At 44.0% G+C, this 22648-nt stretch overlaps 1 protein-coding gene across 1 annotated transcript in view; it reads left to right on the top strand.

Annotated features, from left to right (window-relative positions):
• The window catches only part of OGA (O-GlcNAcase), a gene marked incomplete at its 5' end in the record, with an annotated part of 1599409 nt that overhangs the window by 1499945 nt on the left and 76816 nt on the right, over nt 1-22648 (top strand). The window contains 1 exon segment of the mRNA XM_044056260.1: nt 9302-9461. Coding sequence (XP_043912195.1) covers nt 9302-9461 — 160 coding nt within the window.

The following is a 22648-nucleotide window of genomic DNA, read 5'->3' as shown; positions in this document are numbered from 1 at the left end:
TAACACGATGAACATAGTACAGTTTTGTACCTACCATAAATGTAGATGTTCGAGTGTATACACTGCTGCAGTCCATGTTACCCTCCCTCCTTCCCCTCTTACTTACTGGTGTACGTACCTATGTCTTCTACCCTTTACTACCTATGGGGAGTATTTGCTGGTAGCTGAAAGTTGTTGTTTGCTTCTATTATGTATGTTTTATTAGCAATTTGAATTGCCTATTTGGGGGCACCTGACATCTGGGGCAAGAAAAACTGAAGAAAATGGCTTCGGCTCCATCTTATATACCCCTGCCGCACTGACGTCAGGGAAGAGGTGACAGCAACAGATGCCGTACCGAGACTTTGGAACTCAGGCCGACTGGGGAACCGCCTGACGGCAGGATAACCCAAGTGTAATGACTGCAGCAGTGTATACACTCGAGCATCTGCATTTATGGTAGGTACAAAACTGTACTTTCTCCTTGCTCTACAGGCCTTCCTACCCTAGCTAGAGAAAGGGCCTGTCAAGATATTCATGGACAACATCACAGTCCTGTGGTATCTCAACAAACAGGGAGTGACAAAATCTTACCTCCTGTGCAGACTAGCTGTGCAGGTGTGGGATATGGCCACCTCACAGGGAATTACCCTACAGGCAGCTTACATACCCTCCCTGCACACCTCCCAGGCAGATCACCTAAGCAGGACCATCTTAAACAACCACAAATGGATGCTTCAAAGAGATGTTGTCCTGAATCTGGTTTACAGATGGGGTACACCTCAAATAGACCTGTTCGCCTCCTCCATAAACAGGCAACTCCCTGGATGTTCATGTTTCACTGTTGCAGTCATTACATTTGGGTTATCTGCTTGCAGGTAGCCCTCAGTTGGCCTGATTAACAAAGTCTTGGGTCCTGCGTCTGTTGCTGTCTCTTCTGTGATGTCAGGTCATCAGGGGTATAAAACATGCAGCCAACGTCATTACATCAGTCTTTCTTGCCGCGCGGTGCCCGAAGCAGAAGCAGTTCGCAAGTGCCGGTCGGCCGACTCCTGAAATTTTCGTTTTCGAGTTTCAGAACCAGTCTTCAACTAAAAGCTAAGTACCCCGTTGGGGAAACTTTTTCTTGCTCTAAACAGATGTCAGTAAAAGTAAATTGCATTTCTTGTGGAAAGCAAATACCTCATAAAGATTTTCATTTGTACTGTATTCCTTGCCTAGGCCCTGACCATGACATACCTCGCTGTCAGTTTTGTGCCTTATTTAAACCACGAACTATCCGTTGACTGTATATTTGCGCTTCTAAATTTTTTGGTGCTCGATTCAATTATCCTATGTCTTTGGTAAGCCATCCGACTACCGGCATTCCAGAGAAACGCAAAGATAAAGACAGAGAGAGGCCGCCCAGTTCGCCGGTACTCACTGAGGCACTTTTCGCAGCCCCTGATACCCGCTACTTCAGATTCGCAGGCCTCTACTGAGACCCATTCGTAGTCCGGTATGCCACGAGATGCTTCAACTGTGGAACCTGCAGATGTCTCTACCTTGGATGGATCTGGAGCCACTGTGCAGGCACCGGCTTCTGAGGGTGTGTTCAGGCCTACTGACGTGCATATTAAACCGGCGCCATCTTCTTCTTCAAGGCCTAAAACTCCAGCCATGCCTAGAAAACTGACGCCCAGACCGCATGGTCAGGCCTCTATGCCTAAAGAATAAATGATAAGAATGACTGAAGACCTTATTACTTTAATCAGGGGAAGCCAAACTTCCCCCTCTCAGACCTAGGACTAAGTTTGCTTATGATGCTTCTGACCAGGATTCTGAACCTTCTGTTTCCTCTGATGACCAGGATTTACCCTTGTCTACCTATGAGGATTCTGATGCTGAGGACTCTATTCCATCTGCCAACCCCCCCCCCCCCCCCGAGGATTTCTCTTTTGGTGAAACCTTGCCTACTCTGTGAGCTTTTTCATTGGGAAAGTCAGGATTTCTCTGATTCTAAAAAGAGGCTTAGAGCTTTTACTCCTGCCCCAACACAGGCCTTTAGCTATACCTCCTATACTGGACATTGTTGATTATACCTTTTCAGAATCTAGCATGGCCCCTGACTCTACCTCCTGCTTTCAGAAAACCTGATAGATATTACAGGGTTCCTGACTCTCACAAGTTTCTTTAAAAAAATCCTACTGCGGATCCTGAAATCATTTCACAGGGACCCAAGGGCATTAAAGCTACTACTGCCAAAAATCCTACCCCCTCTGATAGATACTCCAGGGCGCTGGATAGATGGGGTAAGAAGGTGTACACTTCTGCAACTTTTGGCCATTAGGGCCTTGAATTGCCAGTTTCATATGTTAAAGTATCAGCTGCATATTACTGGATTTCTTAAACAGAAAATGATGTTGACTCCTGATTGTGAAAATAAGGATTTACAGGATTTTATGCTTTCTGCTGAACAAGGTGGTATACATTGTATGTGGTTTTGATTCACTAGAGGCATCTTGCAGGGCTGCGGTAACTGGGTCTGTACTTAGAAGGAATGCTTGGCTTAAGGGACAATCCTTGCCAGATCATGTTGAAGTGAAATTACTGGATGCACCCTTAAATCAGGGCCACCTGTTTGGCAACAAGGCAGAAGAAGTTCTTAAAAAGATGGAGGAAAAAGCTAAATCTGTGCAAACTGTTAGACTTTTTACAAGTACAACCTCCAAGATTTAGTAGACATCGGCCTTCTAAGAATTGGTCTTTTCCTGCCTCTTCCAGACCTTCTCAGTCCAATCCCACGTCCAGCAGAGCACCCAGGCTTCAGTCCCAGGTGACGCACAAGACTAAGCAGTGGGGGGCCTCCACTTCCAAATTTGGGAGTAATAAAACTCCCCCCTATGGTAAACTGTCTCAATGACGACTTTTTAAAACTTCCAAGCACTTCTCAACTGACTGCCCCTTTGGGGGGGAAAGATTGAACTTCATGCAAAGAACTGGGGACTCGTTACCCAGGACAAATGGGTTTTTAATACATTGTCCCAAGGATACAGATTTCACTTCCACACCAACTCCAAGCGGTTGGCCGGATCTACCTCCAAAGCAGTGGGAAGAGGGCCAAAAGCAGGTACTCTCTCTCTCAAGCATAGGGGCTATTCAGTTGGTACCAAAAGAGAAAAAGGGACAAGGTTTCTACTCGAGATTTTTTCTGGTACCCAGAAAAGACAATTCATGGCGTCCTATCTTGGACCTGCCTACTCTATAAACACCTTTTTGGTGATTCCAAAATTCAAGATGCTGACTGTTCACTAGTTGCTTCCTATGCTAAGCAAAGATGCCTGGTTGGCAACACTAAATTTAAAGGAAGCCTGCCTGCACATCCCAATCTGGGAATCTTGCAGAAAATACCTACGCTTCAAAGCAGGCTACATGCACTATCAGTTCTCTGCACTGCCCTTTGGCTTATCTGCTGCGCTGAGGGTATTCACAAAGTGCCTGGCTCCAGTCATTGCATTTTGCAGGCAAAGAAATATTTAAATATACCAATACCTGGACGATTGTCTAATTCAGGCAGAAAATCAGGACATACTTTTGAATTAGCTGGCTTTTGTACAGAGGGTGCTAACTTGTCTGGGGTACACCGTAAACGAAAAGAAATCACACCTGGTGCCCTGTCAACAAATTATATTCCTGGGAGCAAGCTTGAATACAACTTCCCAGATGGCTTTCCTCACGCAGGAGAAACAAATTCACTTGACAACCTACTTCAAACAAGTGGTCACAAAAACCTTGCTATCTTCAAGGCAAATACTATAATTCTTGTGGTTCATGGCATCCAGCATTCTTCTAATTCCATATGCAAGACTGCATATGAGGAAACTACAATGGTATCTAAAAAGCCTATGGTGTCAACATTCTTAGGCTCTAGAAGCAATGATTCCTATCATTCCTTGTCTACGCCTAGAGTTCCTTTGGTGGACAGAGGCCTGCCACCAAAACAAGGGACTCCCATTCACACTACCCCCTGCTGCCTCCCCCCAGAACTATCAATTGGAAAAATTTTGTGCAAGGAATCCCCACAGACAAGCTTGGAAAGTGGATGCTCTGTCCTTCAGCTGGAAAAACCCATCAGTTTATGCCTTTCCTCCTCTGAATTTGCTCTCCAAAGTACTACTAAAAGTCAAACAAGACGAACCAAGGATGATTTTGATTGCACCAGCCTGGCCACGTCAACACTGGTACCCCTTCCTGCGCAGTGTCACTGTTGGCCCCATGGCACCTGCCTCAGACTCCTACCTAGCTGTCTCAGCAGGAGAACCAGATTCTGCACCCTTAGCTTCAAACACTGAACCTAGCAGCCTGGCTAATTACCTAAGCTCTCCTTTACCATCCCTCAGTAAACTAGTGATAGATGTCATTTTAGAGGCAAGGGGGCCTAGTACTAGAAAATCTTATGCTGAAAAATGGAAAAGATTCTGTGCCTGGAACCAATCTCAAGGGATGAGCACAGCAGTGCCCAATTTACCTCAGATTTTACAATACTTAACTGAGATACTTCACAAGGGCCTGTCTTTTTCCTCAGTAAAAAATTCACGCCTCAGCCATTTCAGCTCATTATAGCACAGAACCCTCCCCTCTTCTCTCTCCAACTGCTCAAACAGTTTCTCGGGGGGGGGGATCTAAGACCACCCAGGAGAGCTCCAACTCCAGCCTGGGACCTTAACTTTGTTATGGAGAAACTCTCCCTTCCTTCTTTCGAGCCAGCTGCTACTGCAGATTTAAAATTCCTTTCTTGGAAAACAGCTTCCCTTTTAGCCATCTCTTAAGCAAGAAGGGTATCTGAATTACAGGCCCTTATAGCAGTGGAGCCTTTCATCATCTTTCATGCGGACAGGGTGTCCCTCAGGACCAGTCCCTCTTTCATGCCAAAGGTGGTATCCAGTGTGGCCTTTAATCAGTCCATTCATTTGCCTACCTTCTTTCCTAATCCACAGAACAAAGGGAAATGGATACTGCACTCCTTAGATGTGCACAGACAACTTAGATTCTACTTGGACAGGTCTAAACCTCAAAGGAAATCTGAACAACTGCTGGTGGCATTTGCTGCAGGGTCAGAGGGGAAGGCTATTTCAAAGCGAACGATCTCCAAATGGATAGGTCATTGCATTCACTTCTGCTATAAGCACCATGGAAAACCTATCCCACAGGGGATCAGATCCCACTCAAGCAGGGCTGCGTCTACCTCTACAGCCTTTCTCAGAGGTGTATCTACCAGGGACATCCTAGAAGCTGCTACCTGGAGTTCTGTACATACTTTAACCAAGCATTACCATTTGCCAATTTTCTCCAACTCCAGAGCTGACTTTGCCACTGCAGTTTTGCAGGGCCTTATAGTTGATCCTAATGCTATCTAAACTCCTCCTCCCATCCTTAGCTTTGGGAATTTACCCAAATGTAATGATTGCAACAGTGAAACGCGAAAAACACAGTACAGTTGTGTACACTTATCATAAATGTAGATGTTCGAGTGTATTCACTGTTGGCTATACCTCTTCTCTCCTTTTCAATGCTTAAAAGCTTTTTGGTGTATTTGCTTTTTTGTTTTAAGTATAACCTTGTATATTTGTAGATTTAATTGCTTCCCATTAGGGGGGCACCTGACATCTTGGGCAAGAAAATCTGATATAATAGTGTCTGCTGCATGTTTTATACCCCTGATGACCTGACGTCACTGAAGAAGAGACTGCAACCAACGAAGGACCCAAGACTTTGTTAATCAGGCCGACTGAGGGCTACCTGCAAGCAGATAACCCAAATGTAATGACTGCAACAGTGAATACACTCGAACATCTACATTTATGGTAAGTGTATACAACTGTACTTTACTGCACCATGACACCTGACCCCAAGGCACTGGCAACAGATGCCTTCTCAATGCCTTAGTTGGGGACATTTTTGTATGCATTCCTCCCCTTCCCCTTGATTCAGAGGGTACTGCTGAAAGTTCAGCAGGACTCACCAAAAATCTTGCTGGTGACTCCCTACTGGCCAAGACAGTACTGGCTCCCCCTCCTCCTTCATTTGTCCAAGGACAATCACCACAAGTTACCCCCCTCAGTGGACCTGCTCAGACAGCACAAGTGGACTCAGATTCACCCATAGTGGCAATCCCTGCAACTCATCCTATGGCTGATTAGGATTCTGATCCCCTTCAGACCCTGTACAATGAGGACAAGCTGTATGTCCTGCAGGAGGCCAGGAAACCCAACACAAGAAAATCCTGTCTTTTGAATTTGAAAAGGTTTTCTATTTGGTGTTGCAAAAGACAGTTGGACCCACTGGAAAGTGACATTCCTCTAGTCCTGTCTTACCTGTGTGAACTAATGCAGACAGGACTGGCTTTACTCATCCCTAAAAGCACATTTGTCTGCAATTTCTGCTTGTTTACCTATGGACCCTCCCCTTGCATCCAGACTTCCGACTAAACTTTTTCTCAAAGGGGTACTACACGTGAGACCACCCAGGAAACTCCCCCTTCCTCCCTGGGACCTTAACTATGTATTGGAGAAACTCACTTTAGTCCCCTTGAGCCAGCCGGCAAGGCTCCCATAAAATTTTGCACATGGAAAACTGTTTTGTTGGTAGCTCTGACCTCAGCCAGAAGGATCTTAGAGCTGCAAGCACTTATGACTATACCACCCTTCTTAGTCTTCTACCTTGACAGGGTGACTCTCAGGACCAATCCATCATTCACACCCAAAGTAGTGAATGACCTATCCTTGAACCAGACTATTCACCTGCCTATCCTTTTCACCAACCCGCAGGGGGATAGTGAGCGAGTACTTCATTCCCTAGACATCCACAGGCAACTTAAGTTTTACCTACATAAACTTTGGTACTCACCTACATGCAGAATACTGCAACATTGGAATAGAAGGACATTGGAAAGTTTGTGTAAAATCTTGCCCGGATCCTCAGGGTCATTTCCTTCTGTTGCCTTCACCATGTTGCAATGTACTCCACCAGAGCAATGGCCTTCCTCCTATCAAGTGGATGCCACCAGCACCCTGTCCACCACCACCACCAAGCACTACAAGCTACCACATCTCCAGAGCCAGGGCGGGTTTGCCAGGGCTATCCTCTATGGATTCCTAGAAACCTCTTCTAGGCTACATACCCATACCCAACATTAGAATGGAATAGGGAAAGAAGAAAGTGTATCTCTTCCACATCTACGTAGATGTCCTTCTCTTCCATGTTGCAGTATTCCTTGCTCTCCTGGGTGACACTGGACAGGCTGTGCCCTTATAGGACTGGTTCTGACTGGGGCTTTTTAGGTTCTGAGGGCTGGTGCATGCAGACGTCACATTTATGGCCCACATTCCTGCTGCCACATCAGATGTCCGACGCACCTAGAGGGACTGAAAATCTTTTGAATCCTGGCTGGACGAACTGGAAGGAAGAAGGGTAAACACATTTAGAATAGTGCAACATGGAAGTGAAGGACATCTATGGTTATGGTAAGATTTTACACAACTTTCCTTTATTCATAGCTTTTGGCTAGGGTGGGGGAGGGTAGGTGTGTCAGTAAACATACCAGTAGTAAATGGTGGCTGAATGCATCTTTCCAAGATGAGACTGTTCCAGAGCATGCGAGCCCACTCTGCAAGAGCCACAGCAACCTCTATAACTGTCGTTTGAGAGGTCAGCACCCACTCCATTTTAGCAAGTAGCTGTTTATCTGTCTTCATAGGTTGGGACTAGGCCCTAGGGCCTATACAAGCCTAGCCATAACAATTCCCCTGGCTATTTCTTCCCACAGTATTTACTTCCCTGGACCCATGTCTAGCAGGGCGACTGATGTGATCCCCGGGGTGAATTTCCTATTTCCCATGCAGTCATCAAGGTTCCTTTTGAAGAGGGCCAAAGAGGCACTTTGCTTGACATGTATGGGCAGTTTATTCCAGAGTCTGGGGAGTGTCTGAGTCAGGAACCTATCCCTTCAGCATGTTTTGTTCATTGTGATGACAAGGTTTAGATCCTTGGAGCATTTAGCTCTGTGGGATTGGGATTTCTTTAAATGTAGCATGTCCAACAGCTCTGGGTTTGACATGGCCTTGTATGTTAAGCAGAGATCGCCTCTGAGTAAACTATACGCAACAGAGTATAGCTGGAGTTTTTTTTAGATGGTCAACCTAGGCCATCTGTTCTAGGCCTGTGATTCTTTTAATGAGCTATTTCTGCGGCATTTCCAGTGTTGCAGATGTCTTAAGAGGTACATACCAAACTGGGCATTGTATTCTATAATGGGTCTAATGAGGGATGAGTACAGTGGGACAATGACCTCCTTTTTTCTGGATGAAAAGCCCTTAGTGATGAGGTGTTCCACATAGAAGGATTTCCTGACTGTTGTGGCAATGTGGTTATCGAAGGTGAGACCACTGTCTCATCACACTTTGTGTTTAGTGTACTGCCACCTGTATGGTAATTCACAGCTACATGTTTTTTTCCCAAAGGGGATAACTATACATTTCTTGGCCTTGAACTTGAGGCCATGGCTCTGACACCAAGCATCTGTTTCTGTAAGGCCCTTTTGTAGAATATCCACATCATTTGGGGATTCAATAGTGGCTCCCAGTTTGCAGTCATCTGCAAACTTTTGTTAGCCAGAGTCCTAGTGCTGGCCAGTACTTCAGAGAAGTAGATGCTAAACAAGAGCGGTCCCAGGACTGAACCCTGAGGTACTCCACTTGTCTGGAGCTGGATTTGGAATCTGCTACTTTTACAGTGTGGGTTCTGTCAGTAAGCCAGTTGGCATCCCAGACATTTTAACTTGGACATTACCTTCAGAGCCAAGACAAGATCTGCCATGACCATCCAGTAGGGACTGCTGCAGCCAACACCTTCTCGGGTCCCGGTGTTACTGTTACTTCAACAGTGAGCTGTATGGTATACATAGCACAGTCATGTTAGGAATTTAACGCAGTTGTAGATGAAGTATGTTCACTTGTATAATACTTCTCACCCTCTGCTCTGTAGCCTATTCCAGTATTTTTGTCTTCGTGAGCAGTTACCTTAAAGGTGGTGTAGCTGTCCAAGCCATTGTCAGCAGGCCAAATGCCTTGATGTCCCCTTGTTCCTCCTCTGAAATTATCACTGCCCTGAATCATCTCTTAAATATATGGGGAAGTTATGTTGGCCAACATGTATAGCTGCATCCATGATGTTTGGAATAGTTAAGCCCATGTAACCAGAAGTTAATTTTCTAGTCATACAATAATGCAAAAATGCAAGCACTCTCTTAATGTAGCTTTGTATTTTTTTGTTTCCTGCTGTTTAGAAAATCATTTTGAGTTTCCATGAAGATGATGATGAGCTACCAGAGTCATTTCTTGCCAATTTTCCATCCCTGATAAAAGTGGATATTCACACGAAAGTTTCAGATCCAAGTGTTGCCAAAAGCATGATGGCATGCTTACTGTCTTCCCTTAAGGCCAATGGTAAGATTTCTTGTAGTCATTTATAGACTTTACAATGTGATACCAATGTGTTAAAAGTTCAAAATCCATTTTAGACTAGATGTTATTGACCTTTGCCCATCCTGTCAAAGGATCGCAAGGAACTTAGAGTGGCATAATCCACTAGTGGCTCACATGCACACACACATTCAGTACTTCTGTAGAAACAAACTGTCAGTCTGTTTTCTCAGATGTGATTTTTCTGCACAAATCAGAATGCTTCATTTTAATGTATGCTATAGTGTTTGATTTTCTACCATGGTAAGCTTTGATCTTAGGGTGATTAGAGTAGGTGCAGAGGTATCAGCATGTATCCAGTGGTTTGGCACATCATAGCCAGCTACCATTGATTGTAGTTTCAGTCCAGCAGTGTAGTAAAAAATGCTTTGTTTTAAATTCATTTTTTACTATTGAAAAGACTGGATGTGTGTTCTCCTTTGGATTTTTTAACACTTTTATCAAATTCTCATGTTGTAAAAAATGACCTGTATGCGCATCAGTTAATAGAAAAAAGAAAATAAGCCATAACCATTTTTCTTTTTTCCTTTTTTTTGAACATCTTTAAATCCCATTTTAAAAAGTGACCTTGGTAACCCATAAATTAATAGAAAACAAACCGTAGTAATATTTTTCATGCAATGTACATATTATAATTCACTCTAGCATTACATAAATTGCTCAGTTCATGCCTTCCCTTAAACCTTAGTCTTCCTTTAAACATTGCTCTCCTCTGTTTTTCCCACAACAGTATATTGTAAGAAGACTGCCCTCTGCTCTGGATCTGGTTGTGTTCTAACAAACTAACTGTAAATACCAGGAAATGTGTTTGAACATTATTTAGGACTGCCAGAAGACTTAACAAAAACACTTCATGTACTTGGCCTATCCTGGTTGGCACAGTGGGTAGCATTGTCGCCTCACAGCAAGAAGTTCTCCAGTTCAACTCTTGGCTGGGGTGCCTCCTATATGGAGTTTGCATGTCCTTGCTGTGTTCACGTGGGTTTTCTCTGGGAGCTGTAGTTTCTTTCCATAATCCAAAGACATGAAGTAGGTGAATTGGACACACTAAATTGGTTAATAGGTATGAATATCCATGCATGTTTGTGGTATGGAAGAACAGCAGCAGCAGGGTTAGCCCACCTGGTGGGGTGAACATTGGCTCTAGATTATTGGCCTTGTTATGGCAGATTACATTTATTTCTGTATAGTTTGCTGCTTCCCTTTTCTCAATCCCCCACCCTCCAGTTCTTTTATCTCCTTTTACAATTATGCAACAGTTGTAGATGATTTAGTCTTTGCTTTCCTTGTTCTAATAATTGCATTTCTGTCAGTCAGTAGTAGTAAACTTAGTAAGGCATTACAATGTCTGTGAAATTCAGATCATGTGTCCCAACTGAAAGAATCATTTCCATTAAGTTAGAACTGTTTGCTCCCCCAGCATTTCTGACAGTACCATGTAGGGAATTTTTAAAATCTGCCAACTCGGTGCATTTTCCCAAAAAACATGCATGTTCACAGTTATCTTTCTTTTTCCCATCATACCTCCTGCATTTGCTACCTAATTGAGGAAACTTCTGTGAGCACTTCTTGTGGTATACAAATATCTGTGCAAACACTTTGGAGGAAAAATCCTAAACCTTTTGGACTTTGCATACTTGGGAGCTATACAGATGTTGTCCCACTGTTCCTTTGTAAACTACTTTTCCATTATCACTTACCTCTCTTTTATAACCTTGTCTGGTTGAGTCTTCTACGCATCATGCAGTATTCTCTATGCCTTACTAATTAACAGCACCTTCTGTTTTGTTTTCAAGTAAAAACTCAGTCAACGAGCGCCAAGCTATGGATAAGGATGAGCTCAGTCAAATAAAAAAGCAGTCCAAAGAGTTGAGCTCAAATCACCAGAGAGAAAAAATACTTTCAAATGATCGTTCTGATTGTAGTGACTAGCACAGCAGGCTTTTGTAAAAGTTTCATCAGGTTTGCAAGTAAAATAAGTCAGTCATATTTAAAGAGAATAATCATGTGATGTCAGAATCCAAAATTCATTGGCTACATTGTGTAATTAAAACTCATTAATATTTCATTAGCCACAAAATAAGACCTTGGCTAACATTTAAACATGTACAGCAGCATTGCATAATCATAATAATTAAATACAACTAATGAATAGAAATACAAATAATAATACACTGGATAGTTTAATCCTTTATAATCAAATTAACTGTTTTTTTGTTTTAAAACCACTATTAAACTTGCTGCATCATTTAGCCCTGGATAGGAGTCAGCTCTTAAGATGTAATCCAATTGTAGTGTAGTCACTCTGTTGTAATGCAGATGGTCACCATTTCTTCTTCTTACTAAGATGAATTCAAGTGCCATGAATTTAAGTACATGGTCTAAGGTCGTCTCTGCTGTACGTTTATATGAGACATTAGTGTTTACCTGGCGTTTTTATGTCGGAAAGACGTTCACAAATACTTTTTTAAATTTTCTATTTGTTTTTCCAACATATAACACTGTACAGCTTTGGCATGTAACTACATAAACTATGTTAGAACCACAGTTTATGTAATCATTGCACTTAATAGTGATTAGGTGACTGAATTTGTTCATACAGATTAGATGTTTACTGTATTATGGAACAAATGAGGGAAATGCATACTTGTACAATGTAATTACATATTTGTACTAGTAGCCTTTCTGTGTACACTAGTTTCTGTACCATTACTCATCACTTCTATTTTAATGTCCAAGAAATTAACACGACTGGGAGAGGAAGATATTTTACACTTTAGAAAATGTATAGTGTCAGTTAAGTAACAAATTCATGTAGGTCACCACAATTAGAGTCCCATAAAATAAAAATATCCACAAATCTTTTGTTTAAAAAAAAAAGGCAGTTTTGAAAGACATTTGCACTGTTTAAAATGTATCTTTTCATGTGGCCAAAATAAGATTTGCGTAAGTATTAGCTACATTGGTACCCATCTCTACACTTTCTCCTTGAAGAAAATTTTGACTTGAAAAAGAAATGCATTATTACATAAAACAGACAGTAACAATTCACAGGTGGTATTTATATCACCTGTAGGTAAATGTGAATGTGTAGAGAGAAAGTTTCTTAATGTGTTCAGTACCTGTGTCATCAGGCATTCTTGTAAAAATAGTCAATGTGAGAGGTTACTAATAAGTATTTTTACATTCTGAATGCCAAATGTAAAGTTGCAAGAAATCTTGACCATCTTTTATGTAGCTCTTAGACTAAAATAGAAATTGATCCAGCACACTTCCTAAGTTGGATAAAACAGGCTGTGTAACCCACCCTTTAGATGAGACTATAGGTCTCATTGGAGGCATATGTTCATTTTGTGTTTTGGGAAGTCCATAGAAGGTGCGTATAACTGGGTAAGGCACATGAAAGAAAATTAAGAGATCAAGTGATATTTGTCCATTAATTTGTAAGGTATAAGTTTCATTGCCAACTTTTCTCATAATAATTTGTACTTGAACATTAGTAATAGGTGTTTAAGTATCAGTTTCAGAAAAATTATTAAAAATGACATTCAGATAAAATTGCTTGTCCATTACTACAATAGCCATGCCTTTATTGGAACATTTAATTTTTTTGTCTGTGTTGCTCACACACTTGTTCAGAGCATTATTCTCATCTGTAGTTAAGTTAAAAAAAAGTTGGATGTAGACCTGTTAACATTATCAAGTTATAAATGTCTTGTTCGCAAGCATTTTAAATGCTTGCAGTATAGGATGACTAACTGGAATAAAAGTGCTAACCTTTTTGTATGCTATATCAGAGCTTTGTGATTTATAAAACAGTAGATCCAGTGTTGTCTGCTTCTTCTGGCTGTAACCTTTGGGACTTTGGATTTGACTCTAATCCAACACTGGCCAGTTCTAAAGTTTTTAGCCCACTTGGCTCCTCCTCCCTTACCCACATCTCCCTGTTTCTGTGTCAACTTCCTAGATCTAGTTTATTGCCATTTGGGTCTGCAGCTTGGTCTTGGCTGTGCTCTACAGTTATTGCTTAGAGAAGTTGGTGTAGTAACTTGGAAATATTTTGTTCCCTTATCCTTAGTTATTCTTTTAGTTTAGTCTTCCCTTTTCCATTCCCATCCTTTTATCTGACTTTTATGAGTGTGTTGAGGTTAGTTTGGGTAGTTTTTTTTGGAAGATATGGATAAGGGCTTTAAAAAAGTGGGTTTCCTGCAGGCTCAAGTTGCCTTCCTAGGACATGCACTTAAAACATGTCCATTGTTTGGGTACAGTGCATCTGGATTCTGGATGCTCCATTTGTGAGTGTTTTGGCATCAGCGCCATTTATGAGTGTAGAGCCAGATTAGTGTTGAAAGGGCTTCTACCCTTGGGCAGTTCTGCTTCTATCTCTGCGGTGGCTTCTTCCCCAGCTCCCAAAATCGTGTCCAAGAAGCCTCAACAGCAAGACTCCAGACATAACAAAGGGAAGCTTAAGAGGTGGTCTGCTTTCACTACTGAACCTGTTGCCTCGAGCTCAACTGATCCGAAAGTCGTGCAACTTTTGGGTACTCTGGAGCCTATCGACTTTGCCCAAATCAGATAAACCCAGTAAGATCTCTTCTCCGGCTCCAAGCATCCCAAACCCCTTCATGATCAAAGGGGTACCTTCAGGATGAACAGCTTCCACTTTTTCCTCTGAGCACCCCCCATCTGTATGGTCACCAGAGTCTTCATTGTCATCGCCCCGGTTCAGGGTCTCTCCGGCTTAGATCCGGCATGTGGGATCTTCTTATAGACCTTCTAAACCTTCCTTGGTGACTTCTTTTTTCTGGTTATTGAGGTCAGTGGGCAGCATCAAAACCTATGATCTGAAGCAGCTGCTGAGGTCCTTTTTGCAGGTGCAGATAGGCCTTATACCCTCAGGTCCAGGTCCTGCACTAGGATCTTCAGCTCCATCCTTCTGGCTTCATCCCTCAGCCCCTTCAGACCCAAGTTCTTTGGGGCCAGCGGAATTTCCACAGTCTGTGTTGAATCCAATGACTTGGCTGTCTTTGGCTCCATCTTTTTCTTTGCTAGCCTCACCCCTGACTAGCTGGGGGACCATTGGGACTTCAGAGCCATGGCATCAAAGCTGGAGTTTCTGGTTTGGGGTTGACTGTCCCTGCTTCAGGATCATCACTTCCACTTGGGGGTTTCTGCTTTCAATAGCTTGTCGCCGATTTCAACATCGGGTGTAAGCACGGCTCCCTTGGGTTTGGGGCTGTCTTTGTTACCCTCTGGTTCCAGCACTCTTGGAACTGAGAGGCCAGCCTTGGTCTTTCGATGTTGTAGAGAGGATGATGTTCTTCGTGTTTCACTGTTGCATTCCTCACATATGGGTTATCCGGCTCCCGGTAGCTGTCAGTCGGACCGAATGTCAGAGTCCTTGGTATATGACGGCTGCCTCCGGTTGTCAAACTGATGTCAGAACATCAGGTATAAAGGGAGGCAGCCAACAACATTTCCTCGGTCTTTCTTACTGCGGAGCCTGAAACAGATGCAATTTGCACTAGTGCCGGTTGGCCATTTACCTTAGTTTTGCTTTCCGACTACCAAGTTGAAGACGCCTTCAGATAAGTACCCCATTGGGGATGCCCTTTTCTTGCTTTAACGAATGTCAGGTAAAGTTAATAACTGTCTTGCTTGTGGAAAACAAATTCCGCACCATGATTTCCATTCCTATTGTATAACTTGTTAGGGTCTTGAGCACAACGTCCCTAACTGCGATCCCTGTGCTTCCTTTATAGGTTCATAGGTTCATACTAGGCTATCTGCCCAAGGGCATTTATAAGCCTAGCCCATAGTTATTTGGCTTTCGCCACCCCTTTAGTTTGAATAAAACTATGCCTATTATTTTGCTGTGCCTCTGTCAAGCAGTGACACTGAAGTAATCCCTGGGGTATATCTGCGATCCCCCATCCATTGGTCAAGATACCTCTTGAACAAGGCCAGCGAGGTGCTCTGCCTCACATGTACCGGGATTTTGTTCCACAGCATAGGGAGTCTCTGGGTGATGAATCTGTCCCTCCAGCACGTTCTATTAATAACCGTGTCAAGGTTTAAGTCTCCGCCCTTGTGGTTCTGAGGGATCTAGATTTTTGAGGTGAAGCATATTCATCAAATCAGGGTTTGACATGGCCTTATATGTCAGGCACAGGTCACCTCTGAGCAAGCGGTATGAGACTGAATAGAGCTGGAGTTCTTTCAGTCGGGCAGCATAAGACATATTTTTGAGACCCTTTATCCTTTTGGTGAGGAACTTTTGGGGCCTTTCCAGCTGCTGCAGGTGTCGGGTCAGATACATTCCGAATGGGGCATTGTACTCGATCATAGGTCTAATGAGTGATGAGTTCAGGGGGACGATGACCTCCCTTGATCTAGATGTGAATCCCTTCATGATCAGGTGGGCAATGTAGAAGGTTTTCCTAACTACTTTAGCAACATGAGTGTCAAATGAAAGGCTACTGTCAACCTGGGTCCCCAGATCCCTGATGACTTCTTCTGTGCTCAGTGGATTGCCACCTATATGGTAGCTAGGGGTAACCTTGTTTTTCCCGAAGGGTATGACTGTGCATTTCTTGGCATTTAACTTTAGGCCATGGCTCTGCACCAGTTATCCGCTTCTGTGAGGCCCTTCTGAAGGATATCTGTGTCAGATGTGTTTTCGACTATGGCCCAGTTTGCAGTCATCTGCAAGCTTTGTCAGCCATAACCCTCCTGTGTTTGCTTGTACTTCAGAAAAGTAGATGCGAACAAGAGTGGACCCAGGACTGACCCTGTGGGACACCACTTGTGACAGGCTTTGAGTCTGACATGGCTCCAGCAACTCTGACCCTGTGGGTTCTGTCACTTAGCCAGTTTGCAACCCATCTTGTGATGTATGGGTTTACATTCAAGCTGATGAGTTTTTCGATGATACCTGAGTGGGGTATTGTGTCGAAGGCCTTGCCAGGTCAAGGTAGGTTGTATGGACTGCCTTTCCCTCATCAATGGCCTTGGTGACTGTCTCGAAAGTCAACCAAGTTTAAAAGGCATGATCTGCCTTTGACAAAGCCAAACTGGGTTGGATCCAAAGTCTGCAAGTTCCCTATGTCTTTATTTATGAGTTCCATTATGATCCTCTGCATGGCTTTGCAGATAAGGCTTGTCAAGCTAATGGGACGGTAATTTCCAGGGTCGGTGGAGGCACCGCCCTTGTGAAGTGGGACCACAGTCGCCGTGCGCCACTTCTTGAGTACGTGATCCTGAGGTGAGGCTAAGATTAAACAGCTGTCCTAACTGCGGGTTTAATTCCTCATTGAGTTCGTGGAGCACACAGCCGGGGACACCATCCGGTCCCATGGATGCTGTGTTTTTGCTTTGGAGAGAGCAGTTCTCACCTGGGCTTGGAGATGTTTGGGGGCTACAATCCTCTGGTATAGATATCTCTCCTTTGGGGAGAAGTTTGCACTGAACCTGTCAGCCAGTATGTTGGCAATGTGTGTAGGTTCAGTAATCTTCACATCATTTTGAACTAATTCTGAGCATATCTGGGAGTTTCCTCCTAGGTTTCTAACATAGCTAAAGAAGGCCTTATTATTGTCTTTTGAGTCCTTGGCATTTTTGTCTCAAAATTTGGCTTGCATGATTTTATCTGAGCTCTTAGTTTTTACTTATAATGATCAAAGGTGTCTTACCTTTCAAGGATTTTGCTCTATCTTGTAGTAGCTTCCTCCTTTTGTTGTAGAGCTTGTTTATGGCTGGGGTCCACCAGACTGGACGCTTGCCTTTGGTACAAAGAGTCTTAGTTTTGTTTGGGATTGCCTGATCCATGCAGTCCTGTAGGTGCTGGTAGAAGGCATTTGTAAGTGATTCAGCGGTTTGAGTAATGTTTACCACTGACTCAGGGGCCTTAAAGGAGACCACATTAGTTTTAGAAGTGTGAAGTCGGCTTTTGAGAAGTTTTCACTGTGGTCTTTTTTATTTCAGGTGGGGGTGGGATGAGGACCTCCAGCGAGATTAGTTTATGATCTGATCTCACCAGTGAGGGATATACTTCGGGTGTTGAACATTGTGATCCCATGTTCGTGATGATGAGATCAAGTATGTTTTCTCCTCTTGTGGGGATGATGACTAGTTGTTCCATGGCATTTGAGTTTATGAACTCCAGGAACCTTTGGGCTAGAGTGTTTGGGCTTGAGTAGTGTTCCCAGTCTATATTAGGGTAGTTGAAGTCACCTAGTATGATGGTGTTTGGAGATACATTTATCCCTCCATTGTTTTCAGGAAGGCCATGTGAGGTTCCTGAGTTTGAGAGGGTGGCCTGTAACATGCTACAAATTGCAGAGCAGTCTTGCCTATGGTTAATTGCACCTGGATGGTCTCCGATGCATCGTGCGTTGCCACCAACCTTGAGGTGTGGGTGTCCTTTATGAATATGGACACCCCTCCTTTCTTGGTGTTGTCCGGATTTTGGGGCGAACGCATGATATGAGGTGAAACCTGATAGTGCTGGGGTGCTCTCAGGAGCCTTGAACCAGGTTTCTGTCACAGCACAGACATCGATGTTCTCCATACTGAGAAGGGCCTCAGTGCGTGCATCTTGAGATTGAGACTTCTGGCATTGAGCAGCATTACCCTTAGTTTTTTACTTTTTGTGTTCTAGGGTGGTAGGTTTAGAATTTGAGCCTTGCCTAAAAAGGCACTATGGGGTGGCAAGAGCCTTTGCCAATATCCGAAGCCTAGGGTGACAGGTGCAAGCCGTCCCTTGAAGCAGCGTGGCTTGTCCAGCATGTCATCCCAGGTAGACAGACATTGGATCCCCTTTGAATGACACCAGAATTTAAGCCAATTATTAAAGCTGATCATCTTATCACTGTATTGTGGCATCATTCTAGGTGAAGGTAGGATACTGCTCAAGGTCAGGGTCATACCTGCCTGGGCTACATAATCAGAGAGCTCCTCAATGTCTCTTTTCATGTAGTCCAAGGAGGTACGTCTCAGGTCGTTGACACCAGTGTGGGCAATGACTGAGTCGTACTTGTACCTGCTGTAGAGAGACCTGAGTGCTTGTGTTATGTGGCGGATTCTAGCGCCCGACAGGCAGCTTACTGTGACCTTCTCCTTACTCAGTCTGGTGAGCGGGACGTCAGTGTGTCTGACTATGGAGTCATCTATGACAAGTACGTTTGGTGTTGTATTTGGCCTTAAGGGCAGTGACTGCTTTGCACACTGATTTTGTTGTTTGTGTTGTTTGTGTGGTGTATTGAGTTTGCAGTTGCTTGGGTGTCTGCTTTGGAGGCCTCTGCTGTTTAGGTAAATTTTTACTCAGAGCCTCCGAATATGTCTTAGTGTGTTTATGTGTTTGATTCAGTGGTGTGGTTGAGTTATGTGAGACTGGTATTGTGGTGTGTGTAGTTGCCTTCTCCTCCTGCCTGGTCTTGCCAGTCCTGAGTTGAGAGAGCTCAGCCTCCAGTCTGGCTAAATAGCTGCATCTCTCACAAGTGTTAGTGTTACGTGGGAGGAGGAGAGGGTTGTCCGTGTACATGAGGCAATTGTAACATTGTCTCAGAATTCCCAGATTCACCAACTGGGCAGGAGAGACGCCAGCAGCATCTGACCCTTCGACATGCTAGAAAGAATTATGAGTTGGTATGAGACAGAAAAGTAGTGGGCTTAGCAGGGACGTGGGCACTCCTGGGGAGTTTTGCTAGTGAGAGTTTTGTATAATATAGGAGTGCTTGACCTGCAAAGAGAATGCTTATAAGACAAGGGATATGCTTATAAGACAAGTGCTGAGCTTTTTGAGAAGAAAAAGCTATTTGGAACAAGTGCTGCACTTTTTAGTGTAGGTGTAAACTGTAAGAACAGACTTTCTGGAGCCAGAAAGAGTTTACCCTTGGGCAGTTCTGCTTCTATGCTCTCTAGTGGCTTCTTCCCAGCTCCCAAAATCGTTAAAAGCCTTGATAGCAAGACTCCAGGCGTAACAAAGGGAAGCTTAAGAGCTCAACTGATAATCAGATAAACCCAGTAAGACTACAGCCCAAGTCCCAAACCACCTCATGATCAAAGGGGTACCTTCAGGATGAACAGCTTCCAATGTTAGCACTGCCATCTGTATGGTCAACAGAGTCCCCAGACCCTCCATTCAGCCCCTTCAGACCCAAGTTCTTTGGGGCCACAGAATTTCCACAGTCTGTAGAAGAACAGCACTTGGCTGTGGCTCCATCTTCTTTTTCATTGTCAGATTTTTCAACATCGGGGTGTAGGCATGGCTCCTTGGGTTTGGGCTGTCTTTGTTACCCTCTGGTGTAGAAAGGAAGATGTTTTTTGTTTTGTTTTTACAGATGGGATAGCAGAGGTTCACAAGTCGACCGAATATCAGAGTTATAACAGTGCCTGTAAATGATGTCAGAACATCAGGTATAAAGGACAGAAAATATGCAAGTCTTTAAGAAAACAGATGCAATTTAAAATTAAGTGCAAGTTGGCCATTTCAACCTTAGTTTTGCTTTCCGACTACCAAGTTGAATACAGCTTCAGATAAGTACAGGGATGCACTTTCTTGCTTTAACAATGCCAGGTAAAGTTAATAACTGTCTTGCTTGTGGAAAACAAATTAGCAAATGAACATTCCTATTGTATAACTTGTTAGGGTCTTGAGCACAACGTCCCTAACTGCGATCCCTGTGCTTCCTTTAACCTGCTTACCATACGCCGTAGAGCTAAGATTTTGTATAAGCATTTTGGAGTATGGCCTAAGTTTGTCGGTATGGCGTCTTCTGGTCTCCCGACTTCAGATATACCTAGGAAATGCAAAGACAAGGACAGTGACAGGCCTAGTGTTAAATCTGCTGACGACACACCGGTGAAATTGGTTGTCAGCACAGCAGTAGTCAGTGAGGTGCTTTTGCAGCCCCTGCAGTCCACAGATTTTCAGCAGCAAGCCTCTGCTGAGACCTTTACGGTGTCCTCCATGCCGCAGGCTGCTATTTCGTCTTCAGACCCTCCAACTGTCACCGCCTCAGTTGGGTCTGGAGCCGCTTTGCAGGCACCGGCTTCTGACGCCTCTTTTCGACATGAAACCAGAAGCAGACCCGACTACCTTAGTTCAGACTTCTGCAGTTGCTAGGCCTACTGAGTCCCTCAGGATTGCTAGTAAACCTTCCAGTCGTAAACCTACTCACAAGCAGGCGTCGGCCTCCCCTCCTGTGCCTCAGTCCCAGTTGGTAAAGATGGCTGGTGATCTTTTCCCTGATTAGGGGCTCTCAGCCCCCCCCCCCCTTCATAGAGGACTAGGGAATTATCTCCTGATGTTTTGTCTGTTTCAGATTCTGAGATTTCCAGTATGTCTGCTGGTGAAGAAGGAAATTCTCAGCTTTTTTGTGGCTTTGAGGATTCTGATGCTGAGGACTCTATCCCTTCTGCCTCCCTTCCAGAAGATTTTTCCTTTGGGGATACTTTGAATACTCTTCGGGAGCATTTTAAATGGGATTGTCAGGATTTTCTGCAGTCTAAGAAAAGCATCAGGGAATTTTTGGATTTGCCACAGCATAAGCCTCTGACTATACCTCCAGATGTTCTTCGTGTTTCACTGTTGCAGTCATAACTGTAGGGTGTTCATGCTGGCAGGCAGCCCGACGTCGGCCAGAATCCCAAAGTCTGGGTCCAGCGTCGGCTGTACCAGCAAGTACCCTCACGTCAGAACGCAGCGGTACATAGCTGACAGCCTTCTCCAGTCTTTCTTGCCGTGCGGTGGAAAGCAGCTCGCAAGTCGTTGGTTGGCGTATTCAGAACAACGTGCTTTGATTGACTTCGGTCCGAAGTTTTCAACTTCTCTTCTCAAGCTAAGTACCCCATTGGGGAAACTTTTTTTCTTGCTCCTCCGATGTCAGAAAAAGTTAATAATTGTATATCGTGTGGAAAACAAATACCTCATAAAGATTTCCACTCTCACTGTCTACCTTGCTTAGGCCCTGACCACGACGTTTCTTGTTGTCGGTTCTGTGCTAGGTTTAATTCTCGTACTATCAAGCGTAGGTACGATTGGGCCTTGAACTATTTTGGTAGACGATTTAATTACAGGATGTCGTCGGATACTTTACCGACAACCGGAATTCAATAGAAACGCAAGGACAAGGATAGGCCTCCGAGGTCCAAACAGGATTCTTCGCAGCCAGAGCCAGCTTCGGGTTCGGCGGTTGTCAGTGAGGCGCTTTTGCAGCCCCTGTCGTTCGCCACTTCTGAATCGATGGCCGACACGGACTCCCATGGGGAGCCATCTAGGCCTAATATTTTATCTGCTGCAGGACCTTCGGACGTCACTCCTTCAGATGGGTCCGGAACCGCTGTGCAGGTACCGGCTTCTGAGGGAGTTTTCAGGCCTTCACATATAACTATTTCAACAAAGTCAAAGGCAAAGACAAAAACTCCTGTTAAACCAAGAGTTTCTACTCCAGCTGCTTCGGATTCAGCTCCCAAGTCCCAGAAGCAATTACTACGGATGGCTGAGGATTTACTTACAGTGATTAGGGGTTCTCACCCTTCTCCTCAAAAAAGGCCTAGACAGGATTTACCTTATGATTCCTCTGACCAGGCTTCTGTCTCTTCCTCTGACCAGGATTACTCTTTTCCTCCTTATGAGGATTCAGATGCAGAGGACTCTATTCCCTCTGCTTCTCCCCCTGAAGATTTCTCTTTTGGGGAAACTTTACATGAGATGAGAGGAGCATTTTCATTGGGAAGGTCAGGATTTTTCTGCCTCCAAAAAGAGACTCAGAGAATTTCTCCTTCTCCCTCAACACAGACCTTTGGCTATTCCTCCTGTGCTTGACATTGTGGATGATGCTTTTTCTGAAGCTAACCTGAATCCTGATTCCTTGCCGCCTGCTCCTTCTAAGCCTGATAGATTTTACAGAGTCCCTGATTCCCATGAATTCTTATTTAAGAACCCTTCTGCAGATCCAGAAACTATTTCTCAGGGTTCTAAAGCTGCTAAGGCCGCTTCATCTAAAAATCCTATTCCCTCTGAAAAGGATTCTCGTGCCTTGGATAGGTGGGGCAAAAAGGTTTATACTTCTGCTACTCTTTCTATTAGAGCTTTAAATTGCCAGTTTCATATGTTTAAGTATCAGCAATTTCTTTTGTCTGTTTTAAAG

The sequence above is a fragment of the Protopterus annectens genome, chromosome 14.part0 (genome assembly GCF_019279795.1).
Source record: "Protopterus annectens isolate FY-2018-M chromosome 14.part0, PAN1.0, whole genome shotgun sequence".
NCBI lineage: Eukaryota > Metazoa > Chordata > Ceratodontiformes > Protopteridae > Protopterus > Protopterus annectens.
Note: the sequence above shows the minus strand (reverse complement) of the source record. Positions and strands in the feature narration are given on the sequence as shown.